Source organism: Poecilia latipinna, unplaced genomic scaffold (genome assembly GCF_001443285.1).
Source record: "Poecilia latipinna isolate Pla-1442-1.1 unplaced genomic scaffold, P_latipinna-1.0 Scaffold1587, whole genome shotgun sequence".
Taxonomy (NCBI): domain Eukaryota; kingdom Metazoa; phylum Chordata; class Actinopteri; order Cyprinodontiformes; family Poeciliidae; genus Poecilia; species Poecilia latipinna.
The window spans coordinates 191296-205991 of record NW_015114203.1 but is presented as its reverse complement, the minus strand read 5'-3'; the positions used below and the strand labels follow the sequence as shown (position 1 = coordinate 205991).

At 40.7% G+C, this 14696-nt stretch overlaps 1 protein-coding gene and 1 long non-coding RNA gene across 3 annotated transcripts; both read left to right on the top strand.

Annotated features, from left to right (window-relative positions):
• Positions 1–123: 123 nt before the first annotated feature.
• Positions 124–9333, top strand: smap1 (small ArfGAP 1). The gene is made up of 9 exons (XM_015058963.1): positions 124–154; positions 208–340; positions 451–526; positions 1670–1732; positions 1826–1901; positions 4530–4660; positions 5656–5872; positions 6643–6980; positions 8631–9333. The coding sequence occupies exons 1-9, from the start codon at positions 124–126 to the stop codon at positions 8766–8768; spliced, it is 1203 nt and encodes a 400-aa protein (XP_014914449.1). The 3' UTR covers positions 8769–9333.
• A 3655-nt stretch (positions 9334–12988) lies between these two features.
• On the top strand, positions 12989–14273 carry LOC106963838 (uncharacterized). 2 transcript variants are annotated; one of them, XR_001428268.1, is made up of 3 exons: positions 12989–13188; positions 13293–13372; positions 13471–14273. It is a non-coding gene; the product is annotated as an uncharacterized LOC106963838 (long non-coding RNA). The 2 variants fall into 2 exon arrangements; XR_001428267.1 differs by having other exon boundaries at positions 12989–13372.
• The last annotated feature ends 423 nt before the right edge of the window (positions 14274–14696 follow it).

The window sequence follows — 14696 nt, the reverse complement described above, 5'->3', positions numbered from 1 at the left end:
CCAACTTCAGGTTTTTTAATATAGACGTGTTGGAGAAAAAGGAAAAAAAAAAAAAAAAAGCCCAACATCGACAAAGTTCTGCCAAACAAACTAGATGCAAAACTGCTGCTTGTACTTTCAGGCATGGCGGAGCAGCAGAGACTCTGCTTCAAAGGTCCTTCTGATGACTCTGATTTGATATCACTGAGCTTATCTGGAGTCTTATTTGATTGCTGACTTTACACCTTTTTATTTCCCCCTTTTTTTCCCCCCAGAGCATACAGGAAATGGGTAACACCAAGGCCAGGCAGCTTTATGAAGCCAACCTTCCAGACAGCTTCAGAAGACCTCAGACAGACCAGTATCTTTTTGCTGTCAGCTGACACAGAAGCCCAACGTTCCCATGCTCTCTTATGGTGTCTGTGTTCTGCATCTTTGTTGCTCAGTTTCCTCCTTAACTGCTTCCCTCAGAGCAGTTGAATTCTTCATCAGGGATAAATACGAGAAGAAGAAATACTACAACAAGAATGCAATCATTAGAAGCAGTGTATGTATTAAGCATCCATATAAAGCCCCCCCTACACAAACATTGGCATCTTTGGTAAAGATGCATAAAAAGCCTTAAGATTAAGTTGATCTTCTTTTGCAGCAGAATAATCTCATTCTGAAGTTTTAAAGAAATTGTTTTGAACAAAATTGTTGGTCCCACAATTGATGAGGTCGCCAACAATTCCTGTAAAATGAGTGCAACTGAATAATTTTTCAAATGTACATTTAAACGTTTTACTTTATGAGCAGACTGTCTGCACAACCTTAGAAAGTCTAAAATTAATATCTACAATTAAGGCTTAATAAGTCTTAAATTCGTTAAAATAATGCATGTTGGCCTTAAATTCGATAAACACAGGTCTTAAATTTTGTTGTGGCACAACTATTTTATCTCATATGTAGCTTTTTTTTTCTCGTGGGCCTTTTCTGTCAAACAAAAGTTTGAGTTGAGCGCCGACATCTTCATTACGTTTTGTGGCTCACCGTGGTCGAGACTGCCGATAGCTAGCTGCTAATATACCCTTTCTAGCTAGCTATGGGACACAATCAAGACAAAAAGTTAGAACATATTTCAACTTTCTTGTGTCTTGTCTACGTTGCTTCCTGTGTGTTGAGCCCTTAGAGCTCAAATTTGTTCTTTGATTTTCACCACTGGCTCTCTCCCGTTGCCAACCCATGAGAGGCTAGGTTCATGCTCTGCAAAAATGCTTTTAATATTGGCACTATGGGGGTTGAGGCTAAAGAGAGCCACATGCAGTGTGATGAGAAGCAAACTGCATATGCGACCCAGATATTTTACATTTGACTATATAGACACAGAAGTCAACATAGTCACTCCTAAAAGTGGAGAAAAACACTTTGGAGTAAGAGGTTGATTCAAGAAAGTTGCCCGCATCTGTAATGATTAAAAGGTTAAAACTGCTTAAACTTTGACCTCCCACAGTGAGGAGGATGGTGAAGGAGGTAAAATAAAAACTCCACAAGTCTCTGGAGGACAAAATAGAAAGGCGTCTTAGGGGGCATTGTCGCATGGTTGCCTTAGCGACAGTTTGTCTTGAGCCCGATTTATGCGTCTTATCAGAGAAGGCTGAAGATAAAAGTGGTTTCAGTTGTTCAGTGTTTTTTGTGTCTGTGTCGTCAGCCGAAAGATGGTAAGAAGGAGAAGGAGCCGGACAGAGGGAACAAGGTGTCTTCTTACACCAAGGTGAGTCTGGAGCACACATAAACTGAGCCGTTTGAGTTGTTTTCTGCTTTTGCTGCCTTTTAAGTTTTGCTTTAAAACATATTTTGCTCTCAGAGTGAAGAGTCCAGGCCAGCTCCCAAAATAAGTCCTGCAAAGTCTTCAGAGCCCCCTGTGAACCTACTAGGCCTTGGTGAGTGTAAAATGTGCAAACTCAAATATTATTAGTTAGAAATGTAGGTTTAAAAACATGCTGAACTGCATTGTTTCCTGTTTTATTTTCATTGTGCTTGTCATACACGCGTCGGGACTGTATTTGAACCACTGCAGGAATATCATGTATTTACAGTTGAGCTTAATAAAATGTTGGTTTTTGGCCGTAGTGGCCGGTCACAGGGGAGCGGGAACATGTCACGGTGTTGCCTAATAGTTGCCGTTTACCCCGTCTGTGGTAGATTCACTTTTCACACTTTGTTTTGATCGAGCCGACGAGTCAGAGAGAAAACTTCCTCTGCCAAACCCCATCGGAACAGATACGCCGCTTTAGCCGGCACCATTTGCATTAAGCTGATATATTCTGACTCCTCTTATGATGCAGCGAAAGACTTTTAGCTTCCAGCTAAACTTTATTCCTGCTGCTTTACACCAGAAACGGCTGAATGCTAGTTGTTGTGTTTGTGTTCAGAAGAGGAAGTGCTAAAGCTGCTGACGCCAGGCCTCTAACTTCTTGTTTCGATTAAAAACCCTGATGCAAGTTTAAAGTTTCACATGATCTGCAGCTCAGTTTCAAATGCAACAAAAAGCAAGACAGATTGGTAGCAGTGACCTGGTTAGGCTAAATAATAAAACACAAGAGGCCTGCATCTTGAAGAAGGTTCAACATTTAACATTGTAGGTAGGGTTTTGGGGTGTCTGAAAAGCCTGCTCTCAGATGGGGAAATGAACTCGGATCTTTCTAGCTATTATAAATGTGCATAATTATGCAAAATGGTCAGAGGAGGAACAAGGGAACCAATCATATTAAAGAAGGAAAGGGATGTTCCCTGACGGGAAGCAAACGTCAAGTAACTGTGTAAAATAATAGACTTGCAGAGAAATCACCGAAAAATGGAGGGATTGAGTCTGACTTTTTACACCTGGCATTAAAATCCATCCTGAGTGACCAGATCTCTGAGTGACCAGATCTCTGAGTGACCAGATCTCTGAGTGACCAGATCTCTGAGTGACTAGATCTCAGTTACTTGCTTCACCAGTAGGCTCTTCTTTTAGTGGGCTTTCAGTAACACCAGCAGCAGATTCTCTTGACGTTTTTGTAAAATCAGATGCTTAGAACCGAGTGCGATATATCCTTATTTTGAGCTGCAATTTGCAACAGTATATCAAATTGCACTCACCATGAAAATGTCAATATGGGCTACATTGTAACAACAAAAGTTTGCTGTGATGCAATGTATTTCATAATAGGTGTTGTGCACTGCAACTCTGTATGCCGACTCTGTATTTACAGATGCTAAAGTTCACCAAGTGTGACGTTAAAGTCCTGCCAGTGGAAGGCAAAGAGAAGAATGAGGGAAAACCTGAGTTAGTTGTGGGTCAGGAAAAAATGTGAAAGTGTAGAAGAATGTGGCAATGATGATAAGACTTGTCGTTAAAAAATAATAATAAGTAGTTGAACAGTTTTGATGTTTCTTTTTGCTTTGGGTTCACTGCTAACACAGACCACTGCTACTGTGAAAATATAAATGATATCTTTCTCAGCAACATGGTTTTAGTTAAGCGGTTGTTTGTGGATAGTACTTGCTGCTATGAAGCAACTTAGTTTCTCTAAGAGACTAAAATCCAAATGCCATACTAAGACAGTTTCTGCTGCATTAAACAACAATTACAGTCTGGTTAGAAACCAGCCCCTTGTTCTACACTTTGCTTCATACAGAGGGCCTGGGCTCTCCGCTGTTGAGAAATGATTGTTTGCTGGAGGCGTGGACTCTTTTTGAGGTTTTACATTTTACATAATTGCTAACGTTTGTCCGTAATGTATGTGATGTGCCAGTTCGACGCTAAGAAGTTTACTGGAAATTGCCTGCTCTGTATACAACTGTAAATATTTCCCTACAGCCAAGGTAGCTGTAGCAGCCTTTGGTGAGCCAGCTGATCAGCAGCAGGTGGGGGAGTGAATATGACACACGTTTCTGTGCTCCTTACAACTCCTGCGACTTCAGCTCTTTCTCTGCTACATCAGAAAATGAAACTTTTACATTTTTCGGTCCGCCCTCAGCCCACGCGGTGTTTTCTAACCGCACCGATTGGTCCGAGGTTGGCATCTCGATGTACCTCGACCTCCCAGACCTCTCCGCAAACACGAACTGCTGTGAATCAGGTTAGGTTTCAGCCCCGAGTTGCCATGGCGACAAACAAACCAGCTTTGTCATGCTGAAAATCCCTGAACCTGAAGTCGCCTCAATAAGCCTCTAATCCTGCCGTGTATTACAGATCTGCGATCGCACACAGACCAGCATCAAATGCAAACAGGAACAAGTCGTCCGTGTTGGTTTCCTCATGCCGTCTGCTATCGAGCCGATATCTGTGTAAACGTGAATTCACTTGTTTTTTGTTTTTTTTGTTTTGTTTTGTTTTTCCAATTGAGTGATGGGACATTGTCAGATATCATTCCGGTCTTATTGTTATGCTCCATTTCTGATGAATACAGGCAGAATGAAGTGAAGAAGCAGAAGGCTTTTCACTGAGACGAGGAGGAATGCTGCTCCCTCTGTCGAGGCTGTATTCCTCCTGTAAAACCAGTTTGCTTTCCGTTCTGCCACAGACACGCCCGCCGCTGCAGCATCAGCTAACAATGGTAGCACAAGCACAAACCAGAACAATGACCTGGATATATTTGGCCCCATGGTGTCCAACCCTCTGCCGTCATCCACATCTGCAGCTCAGTTTTCTCAGGTAAAAACGCCCGATCCAGTCGTGACTCAGCAGCAGCAGCAGCAGCGGTGGTTTCCTGCTGGTCAAACTGAAAATAAATGTGCTGGAGAAAAAGTGGTAACTGTTGATATTGGTTGAAAAAAAAATAAAAGAGCAAAATTTTACTCTTCATTAAACAGTCGATGAAGACTTTAATGGTGGATTTTCTTATTAGAAGTCCACATATAGCTTAAGGTTCGGATAAACAATTCAATTAAAAGATGCCATTAACTCTTCCACTTATTATCTTGTAATCTATTTGATGCAGATGTTATGGGACCATATTTTCTGCATGCAGAAAATGATCTCATCCATTATCTCATGCGTGAGATAATTTAGCCTGTTAGTGAAAAGACACGTACGTCCAATCAGAGAACATTTAACATCACTGATGATACCACACACAACTTCTATGAAGTTTTTGAAAGAACATATGATGTTTCAAATAACTGTAGATTTAGTTTAATTTAGTGTACTCAAATATACACATAATTGTCCCCATAACAAGTTATACTCAGTCATGTATTAGTATTAAGTAATAAGTTTCAGGGATGATTCTGATTGGATGTTTACCACTTTATTATTTTTTTTTGCATTGATTCCAACTCAGTTAAACAGTAGTTACTAATAAACACTATTCATCAATCCCAAATGCTCATCTGGTTTTGGAACGAATAAAGCCGGATGAAGGATATGGCTCAGTTCTTCTAAATTATAGTCTGGCCAAAAGAAGATCTGATTAAAAAAAAAATATATATATATATATATATATATGACATTTTATGGCTCAAATGTCATTAATATTTGGTTTCGAGTGGCGCTTTTTTAACAGAAAATATTTTGTTTTTGTTTGTTTCAGTGCTTTGCATGCTTTAAGTGAACTCTGTAGAAGTAACACTTATTTTTTATCGATGAGAACAAAATACATTTATAGGGGTTTTTGTTTTTTTAATATCAGCTTTCTGTCGTCCTTCCAGGGGAGCTCCGGTACCACGGCCAGCACTCCGACACAAGCTCCGGCTGCGGGCTGCGTGGGGGGCGGAGCCAGCTCAGGGTCAGGGCAGGCCGACCTGGACCTGTTCAGCGACAGCAGTAGCGCCGCTAAAGCCGAGGACGGGACCAAGAAGCCGCTGTCCAAGGACTCGATTCTGTCGCTGTATGGAACAAACAGCATGTCCCAGCAAGTCCCTGCTGGTGAGAACCAACAGGCCAAAATAAACATGTTGTTTTTTTTATGACTGAAATTACCCCAGCAATAGTAGTCAGGACATATGGGGACATGCACTGGTGATGGCGAAGATGGTTAAATTGGTAATTCAGTTTCAGCTATTATATCTGACAAATGCAGGTCAGATGGATGTTTATTTGCTCAGTGTGAACTAAGGATGCAAACAGTTAATCTAATGAATTATTAAGTAACAATTAGTCGTAAGCTGATTAACATTAGTTCCAGTCGATTAACGAATAACATCCTCTTAGGCCTTCTTTCAGTGCTTCACCTCCATCCAGAAGAGGGCGCCACTGGTCATCCTTAAGCGAAGCCAGTTCATACAGAAACAAATATGGCGGAGCAGAACGGGAAAGAGAAACAGTTCGATCAGAGTCTGTTGTGGAATGCAAATTGCACTTTATGCCATTTTGATTTGAAATTTAAACAGAATGAAGTGAAACTCCTTAAGTTTTACTTCAGTAGTGCAGGATGGAGCAGCGTTAACTTCTCAACCAAAAACTTATGAGCTACAAAGTTGAGGATGTGGTTTTAAGAAAATGGCCTCTTATTAATTAGTCATTCTGCAATCATAAGATCAGTCAACTTTATATTAACTTTTTAATCGATGACTTGCAAACCTGTTGTGAACTTTTAAACTTTTTCTTTTGAATGAAAGTCTGAAGGTTTTTTTTTTTCAATGTTAAACTTCCTCATCCGTCTTGTTCTCTTCTTTTTTTTCTTTCCCCCTCGTCAGCCGGGATGTTCATGGGCCCCTCTCAGATGCAGTTTCCTGTTCAGGCCACCCCGGGTTATCAGGCCTTTCCAGGCATGGGAGCTGCTGTGCCGCCCACCACCGTCATGGGTGCGATGATGGCCCAGAGTGGGGCGGCCATGATGGGGCCCAATCCCGCCATGATGGTGGGCATGACGATGCCGAACGGCTTCATGGGAAACGCGCCCGCCACCGGAATGATGGGCATGGCCCCCAGGATGATGGGACCCCAGGGTGCGCCGATGCCTGCAGGCATGATGCCCGCTCAGGGGATGTACGCCATCCAGCCGGGACAGCAGGCTCCTTGGAACATGGGTCAGGTACAGCCACCGTAACTTTTTTTTTCTTTTCTTTTTTTTTTTATTGAGAAAACATCTGTGTTTACAAATACAAAGAAAAGCAAATGAATAGAACAGAGAATATGAGAAAAGTATGCCAGAGGTGTAGGCCTTTACAGTAAATATACAAGTACAGAAACAAAAAAGTAGAAGATATTACAGACATGACAAATTAGAAACATTTGATGGAACATTTGGACAAATGTAGTTCAATTTCCTTAACTAAAGCCGTAAAAAACAGTGAAGATGATGAAAATTTACATTTGGGAATATGATAGTTAATGCAGGTAGAGGACATTTGTTTTCTTCCAGCATTAGTATTAGTACCTTTACCAAGAAAATCAAAGATAATCATGCTCATACCTTAAGGAAAATTGCGTACCAACATTACAAATTAGCTAATGACAGGTGGAACTCGCCTCATATCATATGGCCACACTGCCACTCAGTAACCACTAGGTGGCAGCACTTCTACAACTTCAGAATTAGTATTTTTTTCTGTAATTTTTATTTTTCAAACTATTTGGAATACTGAAACTTTAAGGTAAAACATCCAGAGTACAATAAAAGTGTTTATTATTATTTAGGCAAACTGCTGCACATGGAAATGCACAAAAGAAGTGTAAAGAAAACTTTTCATCACACTTTGGAGATGATTAGCATGTATTCTGATTAAAAAGGAACTCTGAATCACTGCCGCATTTTTAGTGAAGTTGGGAAACAATGAAATGTGGACACCCTGGTAAACCTAGTAAATGATGTGTGAAAAAGCATTTCTTGACTCATTGCCCAGCCTGTTTCTTTTTGTTTGTCTTTGGTTTTTTTTTTTTTACTACTTTTGTTTTTTTTGCTACCTCATCATGGGAAAAGGGCTTTCAAGCCTAACCTTTCTAAATATTCAGATATTTTAATAGTTGGCTAAGAATCTGTGCACTTAAGGAAGTTGTAGTTTGCTAGACCAGGTTTAAATTTTAAGTTGACAAAATTGAAATTAATTTGCTTAATCTGTAAGGGGAAACAAATTATTACAATATGTTTTAGACTTAATGGGGGTATTAAATTTAAATAATTTTGGTATGTTGAGCAATTGAATGTTCTTTAATTTCTTAAATTAGATATGCTGACATTTTAGAAACCTTCCATCTCATTCCCTTTAAACTAAATGTAATCTGAACAAACTACACATCTTATGTACAAAAAGGAAACATATATATATATATATATATATATATATATATGTGTGTGTGTGTGTGATTGTCCCAGAAAACTGAAGATGTTGAGATGTTTGGCAGAATAATAAGCCACAAACATGCAGGACCAACGTTTCTGCACATTCCAGCACAAAGGGAAAATGTTAAACATCCCTCTGTCAGCATAACCAATAATTTTCACCAGCAGTTATTTTATCATGTGAATTTTACCCTCCAAATAAAAAACTCAAACTAAAGGTTAGATTTTTCCAACAAGCGTGGGATGAACTCATTTGAAAGTTTCTTTTTCACACATCTTTTAACGGGGGTCACGGTAAACTTGTCTGAGTCTGAATTAAACATGTTGCTGAATCTGGACACAGCTGGCCTGGTGCCGGTTCTGTCCGATGTTCCTCCTGACCGCCCTCCGTGTCTTCCCCAGGTGAACCAGCAGATGTCAGGGATGACTCTGAACGGCGCCGGGGGCCAGATGGCCTTCGGTCAGCCTCCTTCAGCCATGGGCGGTTGGGCCGCCGCCGCCGGATCCGGTCAGACTCTGAGCACGCAGCTATGGAAGTGAGCCTTGGAGCGGGTCGGGGGGGGGGGGCCGGGGGGGGGGGGGGGGGCAAAAGTCCCAGAAAGCGCAAATGATTATTTGTGCTTCTCTGGACCTCGCTATGAACTGATGCCCCTTTCCATCACGGACCAGCCTTCAGAACACGACAATTGTATCTCTTTCTTTTTTGTTTCCCTCTTTCTCCCTTTCTGTCTCTCTTTCTCTCTATTGTGTGAGTGAATTGGGAGAAATACAGGATTCCACGATTGGCAGTTTCTGCCTCCTAACTTTTTATTTTCCTTTTTTGGAAAAAAAAAAAAACCAAACAAACAAACAAAAAAAAACAATAACAAAATATAAGGAAACAGTCCCAACATTGACATATCAGTAAAGCTGCAGGACCAGTTACACAAGCTTTTATTGTATCTCTGTATCAATATCAGATTATAGAACATTTAAATAATTAGTATTTAAAGGGAGGAGGTGACTATCAAGGCAGTCAGTGCGGCTCCCAGATGTACAGCGCTGTATCACCTTCTTTTAAAGTACCTGTGGTTCCCCTATAAAATTAAACTGGTAAAGCTGATTGCACTTCTGCGTCTTCTGTGACTAAAGTTCTGATCTAAACCATTAAGAAATTATTTAAAGAAGTTGTTCAACTTTTAGAAGTGACTCATTTTAATGTAACATGGAACTTTGGCTCCCCCTTTGCAGCTATAATATCTTTAATCCTTTTGATTGTTCCACAAATGCATTTGTAAGGTCAGACACTGATGTTGGACGGGGAAACTTGCCTTCTGGGTCTCTGCTCTGATTAATGCCAAAGGGGATACGTTGGCAGCATTATGCATAAAAGCGTTGAAATATTCACGGGGGTAGCTCGCATATTTTGAGAATTTTGAACATAAGTTACGTTATGAACATAAACTCTCCCGAACTTGCAAAAGATTTGGATATATCATGCAGACACAGTGGTGGCATTTTCTGTCAGGGTGTGCACTTACTGACTGCCAAGTGTGTGTCGATCATTTGCAAGTAGTTTTACTGTTGGAGATGTGAATTTAGTATTTAGTTCAGTCTGTTTAGGTGGTGAACTTTGAACATAAATGAATTGAACTGCACTTCAAACACTCATTCATGCCTTTATAAGTCTTGCTGTGTTCACTGGTAAACACTCTAGGAGTCCCCTGGCTGTTCCAACAAAGCATGGAGCAGGAAATTGTCTGAAAATACTATTATTGGCTTATATTAACATTTGTTTGATTGGAAACATGCAAGTGAGTCAAAAAAAAGGAGATAAATGCTTTTTCACAGAGGTGTAACATAAAACTTAGACACATAATTTCTGCTTTCTTTAACTTAAACCATGCAGTAAATGTTATTTCTAAGGTTATATCATGAATATGAGTTATCAGACTCTGTCTTAGGCATGCATGGATCAATTCTGTCTGTGAGGTTTCCAGCATCATCTACCAAACTCATCCTGAAGTCACCGCTTTGCAGAAGCACTGTGAAGAAATCTGGACTGGATTTAGCATCTGTCAGCGAAACTGTTTGGCATCGTCATCCGCCATGAGCGAAAGGATTTGGGACGTTTTGTGGGTTCTTCCGAATGCGTGGTATGCAGAACTTCTCATGTTATCCAAGGACTGAAAACTGAGCTGGAAGCATCTGAGGAGCAAAGATTAGTTCATGTATTGCTCTATTTGGGGGGGAAAAAAAAAAAAGCAAAGCGCCACTGCAGTTAGGAAAAAAGACAAAAAAAATCGTTCAATTTGTGTTTTTTAACTTTTCAGGGTATAAGATGTGGAATTCATTTGAATTACTCTTTGGACTCTTTTGTTGCTTAATATGGAACAGCCTTTTCACAATGTACACCATTGGAAGAAGCCAGGATGTTTTCATGTTTAAACATTGTTATGGTTGCAAAGCCAAATATACCCCAGCATAGAAACAGTATCCACTACAGGGAGGGAGCTTTTCCATGAAACAATGTGTCCTGTACCGATACAAAGATGGTTCAAGGAGACCAACAATGACTTTGACACGTTGGCAAGCCCTGCAACTTCCCAGGTCAACCTACCATCTGTGGGAAGTAACAGAGAAGTTCCTTTCCATCCCATCTATAACGTACACATAAAAAGTATCTGGTACTGAACGTTTCTAACAATCTGCAACCGACTAATTTAGTAGCAGGATTCTTCAGATAACGGTCGGCTTGTGTAAAACTGATTTATTGTATCTTTTGGAGAGTCAAGAGAAAAGGTCAGTGTTCTCCAGAACATTTCCCGTCGCTGGAATGAGGAGTTTCAGGACCTGATAGTATTTGTTTGAGGGGAAAAAAAGGTCAGTGGGAAGAAAGCACATGACATGTTTATCCAGGAAATGATTCAGCCAAGATGTTTTTTGTCTGTCAGAGATGTTGAACCCCCCGGCAGTACACACTAACGACTTTGATGTCAAGCACTTAAAGCTGCACAATGATTTAAATTCACGGCAAAATCCTTTAATGCATGTGTGGTAATAGTTCAGATTATCACTCTCCATCGTAAAGTTAAAGCGATAGTAACTTTTACAAAAAAATTTATTTTACGTATTTGTTAAACTATGACTATCTTGTGACAGTCATAGAGACGATCAAAAATCAAACTCCTTTGCCTTCTTTATCTGAACAAATGCGCCGCTCCATCAGAAACAACCAATCAGAGTCAGGGGGAGGGTCTTGGCGCAATCAATCACCCTTGTGTACCAGCCGCTCTGTGCTATGCTACAACTTCTCCCCTATCACAAATGCTCAGGCTAGTTAGCATGGTCCCCAATGACGGCGAATAGATGGTTTTTCTGGAACGGTAAGCTTTTTCCCAGCCGTTTGCATATTAAGCAGCATGTACATGAACATGATTGACAGCACTAAGACCATACTCCTGACCCTGCTTGCTTTTTCACTGGGAGGAGGAGTTTTTTTTTTTTTTTTCACAGATTATCTGTCTCTTATTGTCAGTACGTCGTGACGTATGCAAACAAATCTCACATAAACTGGAACGTTTGCGTATTAAATTGAATAATTTCTCCTCATTGACAAAATGCTCTTGCTCAAATTAATACTTTTCCGCTTTACTTGTGTTTGTGGTGATTTAGTGAGCTTAGAATAAAGTGAAATGATGTCTAAGCGGGTTCAAACCGACGGACATTTCAGCTACTGGCCTCCAGATGGCAGTGTTGTGATGTCGGAAACATTCAGCTGAGCTTGTTCTGGAAATAGATCCAGACTACAAACCCCACCGCTCAGTAAACAGTACGGATAATTATCATGCACACTGAATGTGTAACATTGTGTGTTGGGGATTTCCTGCTGCACACCATCCCAGTTCAAATCCCTGATTGTGGTCACCTTACATTGGTTTCTTGGTCATTTAGCAGGACTTGCAGTGCCAAAACATTGTCAGTTCATTACGTTGGTTTATCTTAAAGACTTTATTGTAAAAGTGACACATTGATCAACTAAAAGCTACAAAAAAAGAATCCCCAGAAACTGTGCTGACTATACATGCTGCTATACTTAGCAGGTCATCAGTTTCCAACAGGGAAAAAGATGTCACCGGAAGCAACATCTGCCTCTTTGAGGGTTTGAATGTGGTTCAACTGTGGCTCCAGTCCTGCAAATGTGGATTTCTATCTCCTGCAAGGGTCAGCCTCTGCTGTGTTTTACGCCAACTATCAGCTGGGGGGCGCTGTTGATGCCGTGGAGGGGAGAGAATTTCTCTGTTAGGTGTTGAGGTAAAACATCCAAGATGTCAATGCTCTGTTTATTCTGTTCTCATCATGCAAAAAACTACGGAAACATACTGGGAGAACATGAAACTTGTTTTATGCAACTGCTACAGTGAATGCCATTATGTCAACGTTTAGGCTATTCTCGGAAAATTAGGAAAAACAGTCATACCACGTGTTTACAGTCAGTGGCATTTCTGTGAGGGAAAGTTTGCCTCACCGGGCCTCACAGAGGGGTTTGATTCTGTACTTATACGGAGTAGTTAATACCACTCCGGGTTTTTTTGAGGCTTGGAAGAGATTTAAGCAGATGCGCTTTTTAAAGAAAAAAAAAAAAAGGAAAAGAAAACACACAAGCAGTTTATGCTGTGCCCAGGTAAACATCAGCTCAGGTGATTGAAGTTTTAGTGTCACTCTGCTGCACTATAATTTGCATTGCGCAAAGCTGCTGTCTCAGTAGGTGTTTGCTGCAGTTAAGTGTAGTCTCATGGAGGGCGTGTTTCTTTAAACCAGCTCTACCGGTTAACCTCCTGTCTCTCTCTGACGCCCTGTGATGCCAACAACGACGACTGGCAATAATAAAGAGAACTGACCGTGGAAGACAAAGCGCTGAATGAAAAGTGTATTTTTACGGTTTGAATACACTGCTGGGAGGATCAGTGGGCAGGAAAACGTATGAAAGGCCATAACTGTTTTGTGCCTGGCATCGGCTGAAAAGCCCTGACTGTGGGTTTGCTCCAGTCTCTACCTCTCATTTGTTCCTACTCTTTGCTGCAGCAGGGAGTTTCGCATCGAGGTCCGATGCCATACGGTGCCGGACGCCTTTTAGCAAAGAGGCTAGGCATTCCTCCCAGCATGTGAGTTAACCTAACACTTCTCCAGAATAGAAGCCCCCCCACCCCCTCGCTCTCCCTCACCTCCAATCCAAGTGAAAACTGCTTCTTCTTTTTTCCAGCTGTTTAATCTCCTTCTTGACCCGGTGACATCGACATTCCTGGGGATGAGCATGCTGTCAGCCGCCTGCTTAACTCTTGCAGACATGACTAGCTTAAGCAAACATTTCACTGATACGACAGGTTAATGTGACCCGGTTATATTCCACGCTGACAAATAGGTTGCCATGTCTGCTAAGGGAATATTTTAAAGAAAACTCTTTTCTTCTGCCTTCCGGTACTTTAAAGTTACTTTAAATATATAGAAGTTCAAACATGAGATTCAGTTAAAGCTCAACTCATGTTCATGTTCCAGCTTTTTGTCCAGCTGAGAGTCAAACCTTTGCTAAGCGGAGCAGCAATCAAGAGTGTAATTTGCCTTAAGCTATGTATTATTATGGAGTCTATTTAATCTTATTTAGGCTGTTGCAGCACACAGAAATGTACTGTAGTCACAAAAGTACAAATCCTTATAGTTAACTCCACCTACCGTAGATGTCTGTCAATTCCCTTTGTTTCCATTTGAAAACTTTGCGAAGTAGCTCAGTTGTTGCCAGCGCTACTTTGGTTTAGCATCAGTTAGCTGATGGGTTCTGTTAAAGCAGCGTTAATTGTGTTGATAGTGAACAGAAGTGTAATGTTTGGGGCTGTAGCTCCAACAACAGTGGTGATTTTTTGCATGAGTGTCTCTTAGTGAGCAGAGCACCTTCGTCTTTCCCTGATAATTCACAATATTAGATTTAAAAGAATTAAAAGAGAGTAGAAAAAGACCAGGAGAGATTTTGAGTCTCAATCATTTAATCTCATTGTCTCCATTTAAGATCGCCTTCATGAAAAAGGGGGAAAATAACATAGACAATGAACTATTTGGTGTAATTTTGCAAACAGAACGAAGAGGCTTAGCAACAGCCACCTCCACCTTGTGACATAATGCAATCTGGGACGATGAGTCACAGCGCTCACATCGAAAACCAACCCTATCATCTACATCAACGTTCATGATGATTAGCATTCCAGCTGTTTAGATTAGAAACTTAACTTCGCTATCATCCTCAGATACTGTTGCTTCTGCTCTGAAGTTTGTCAAATCACGTTTTTTTAAGGGTTTGTTGAGCAACTCTTTTCCTTCCTGTGTCTTTGCAGATATGATTATTATTATTATTTTTTTAATTCTTGGAGAACTGATTCATGGCAACGTGAAAGGGTTACACAGTACAACATTTTTCAACAGTAAACAGAAATTGCATGT

Bases quoted from the DNA above. Each gene is read 5' to 3' on its own strand.
- smap1 (XM_015058963.1), top strand. From the start codon at position 124: ATGGCGGAGCAGCAGAGACTCTGCTTCAAAG. The intron at 4,661-5,655 runs GTAAAAACGCCC...TCGTCCTTCCAG, and splicing joins CTGCAGCTCAGTTTTCTCAG to GGGAGCTCCGGTACCACGGC. The intron at 5,873-6,642 runs GTGAGAACCAAC...CCCCCTCGTCAG, and splicing joins GTCCCAGCAAGTCCCTGCTG to CCGGGATGTTCATGGGCCCC.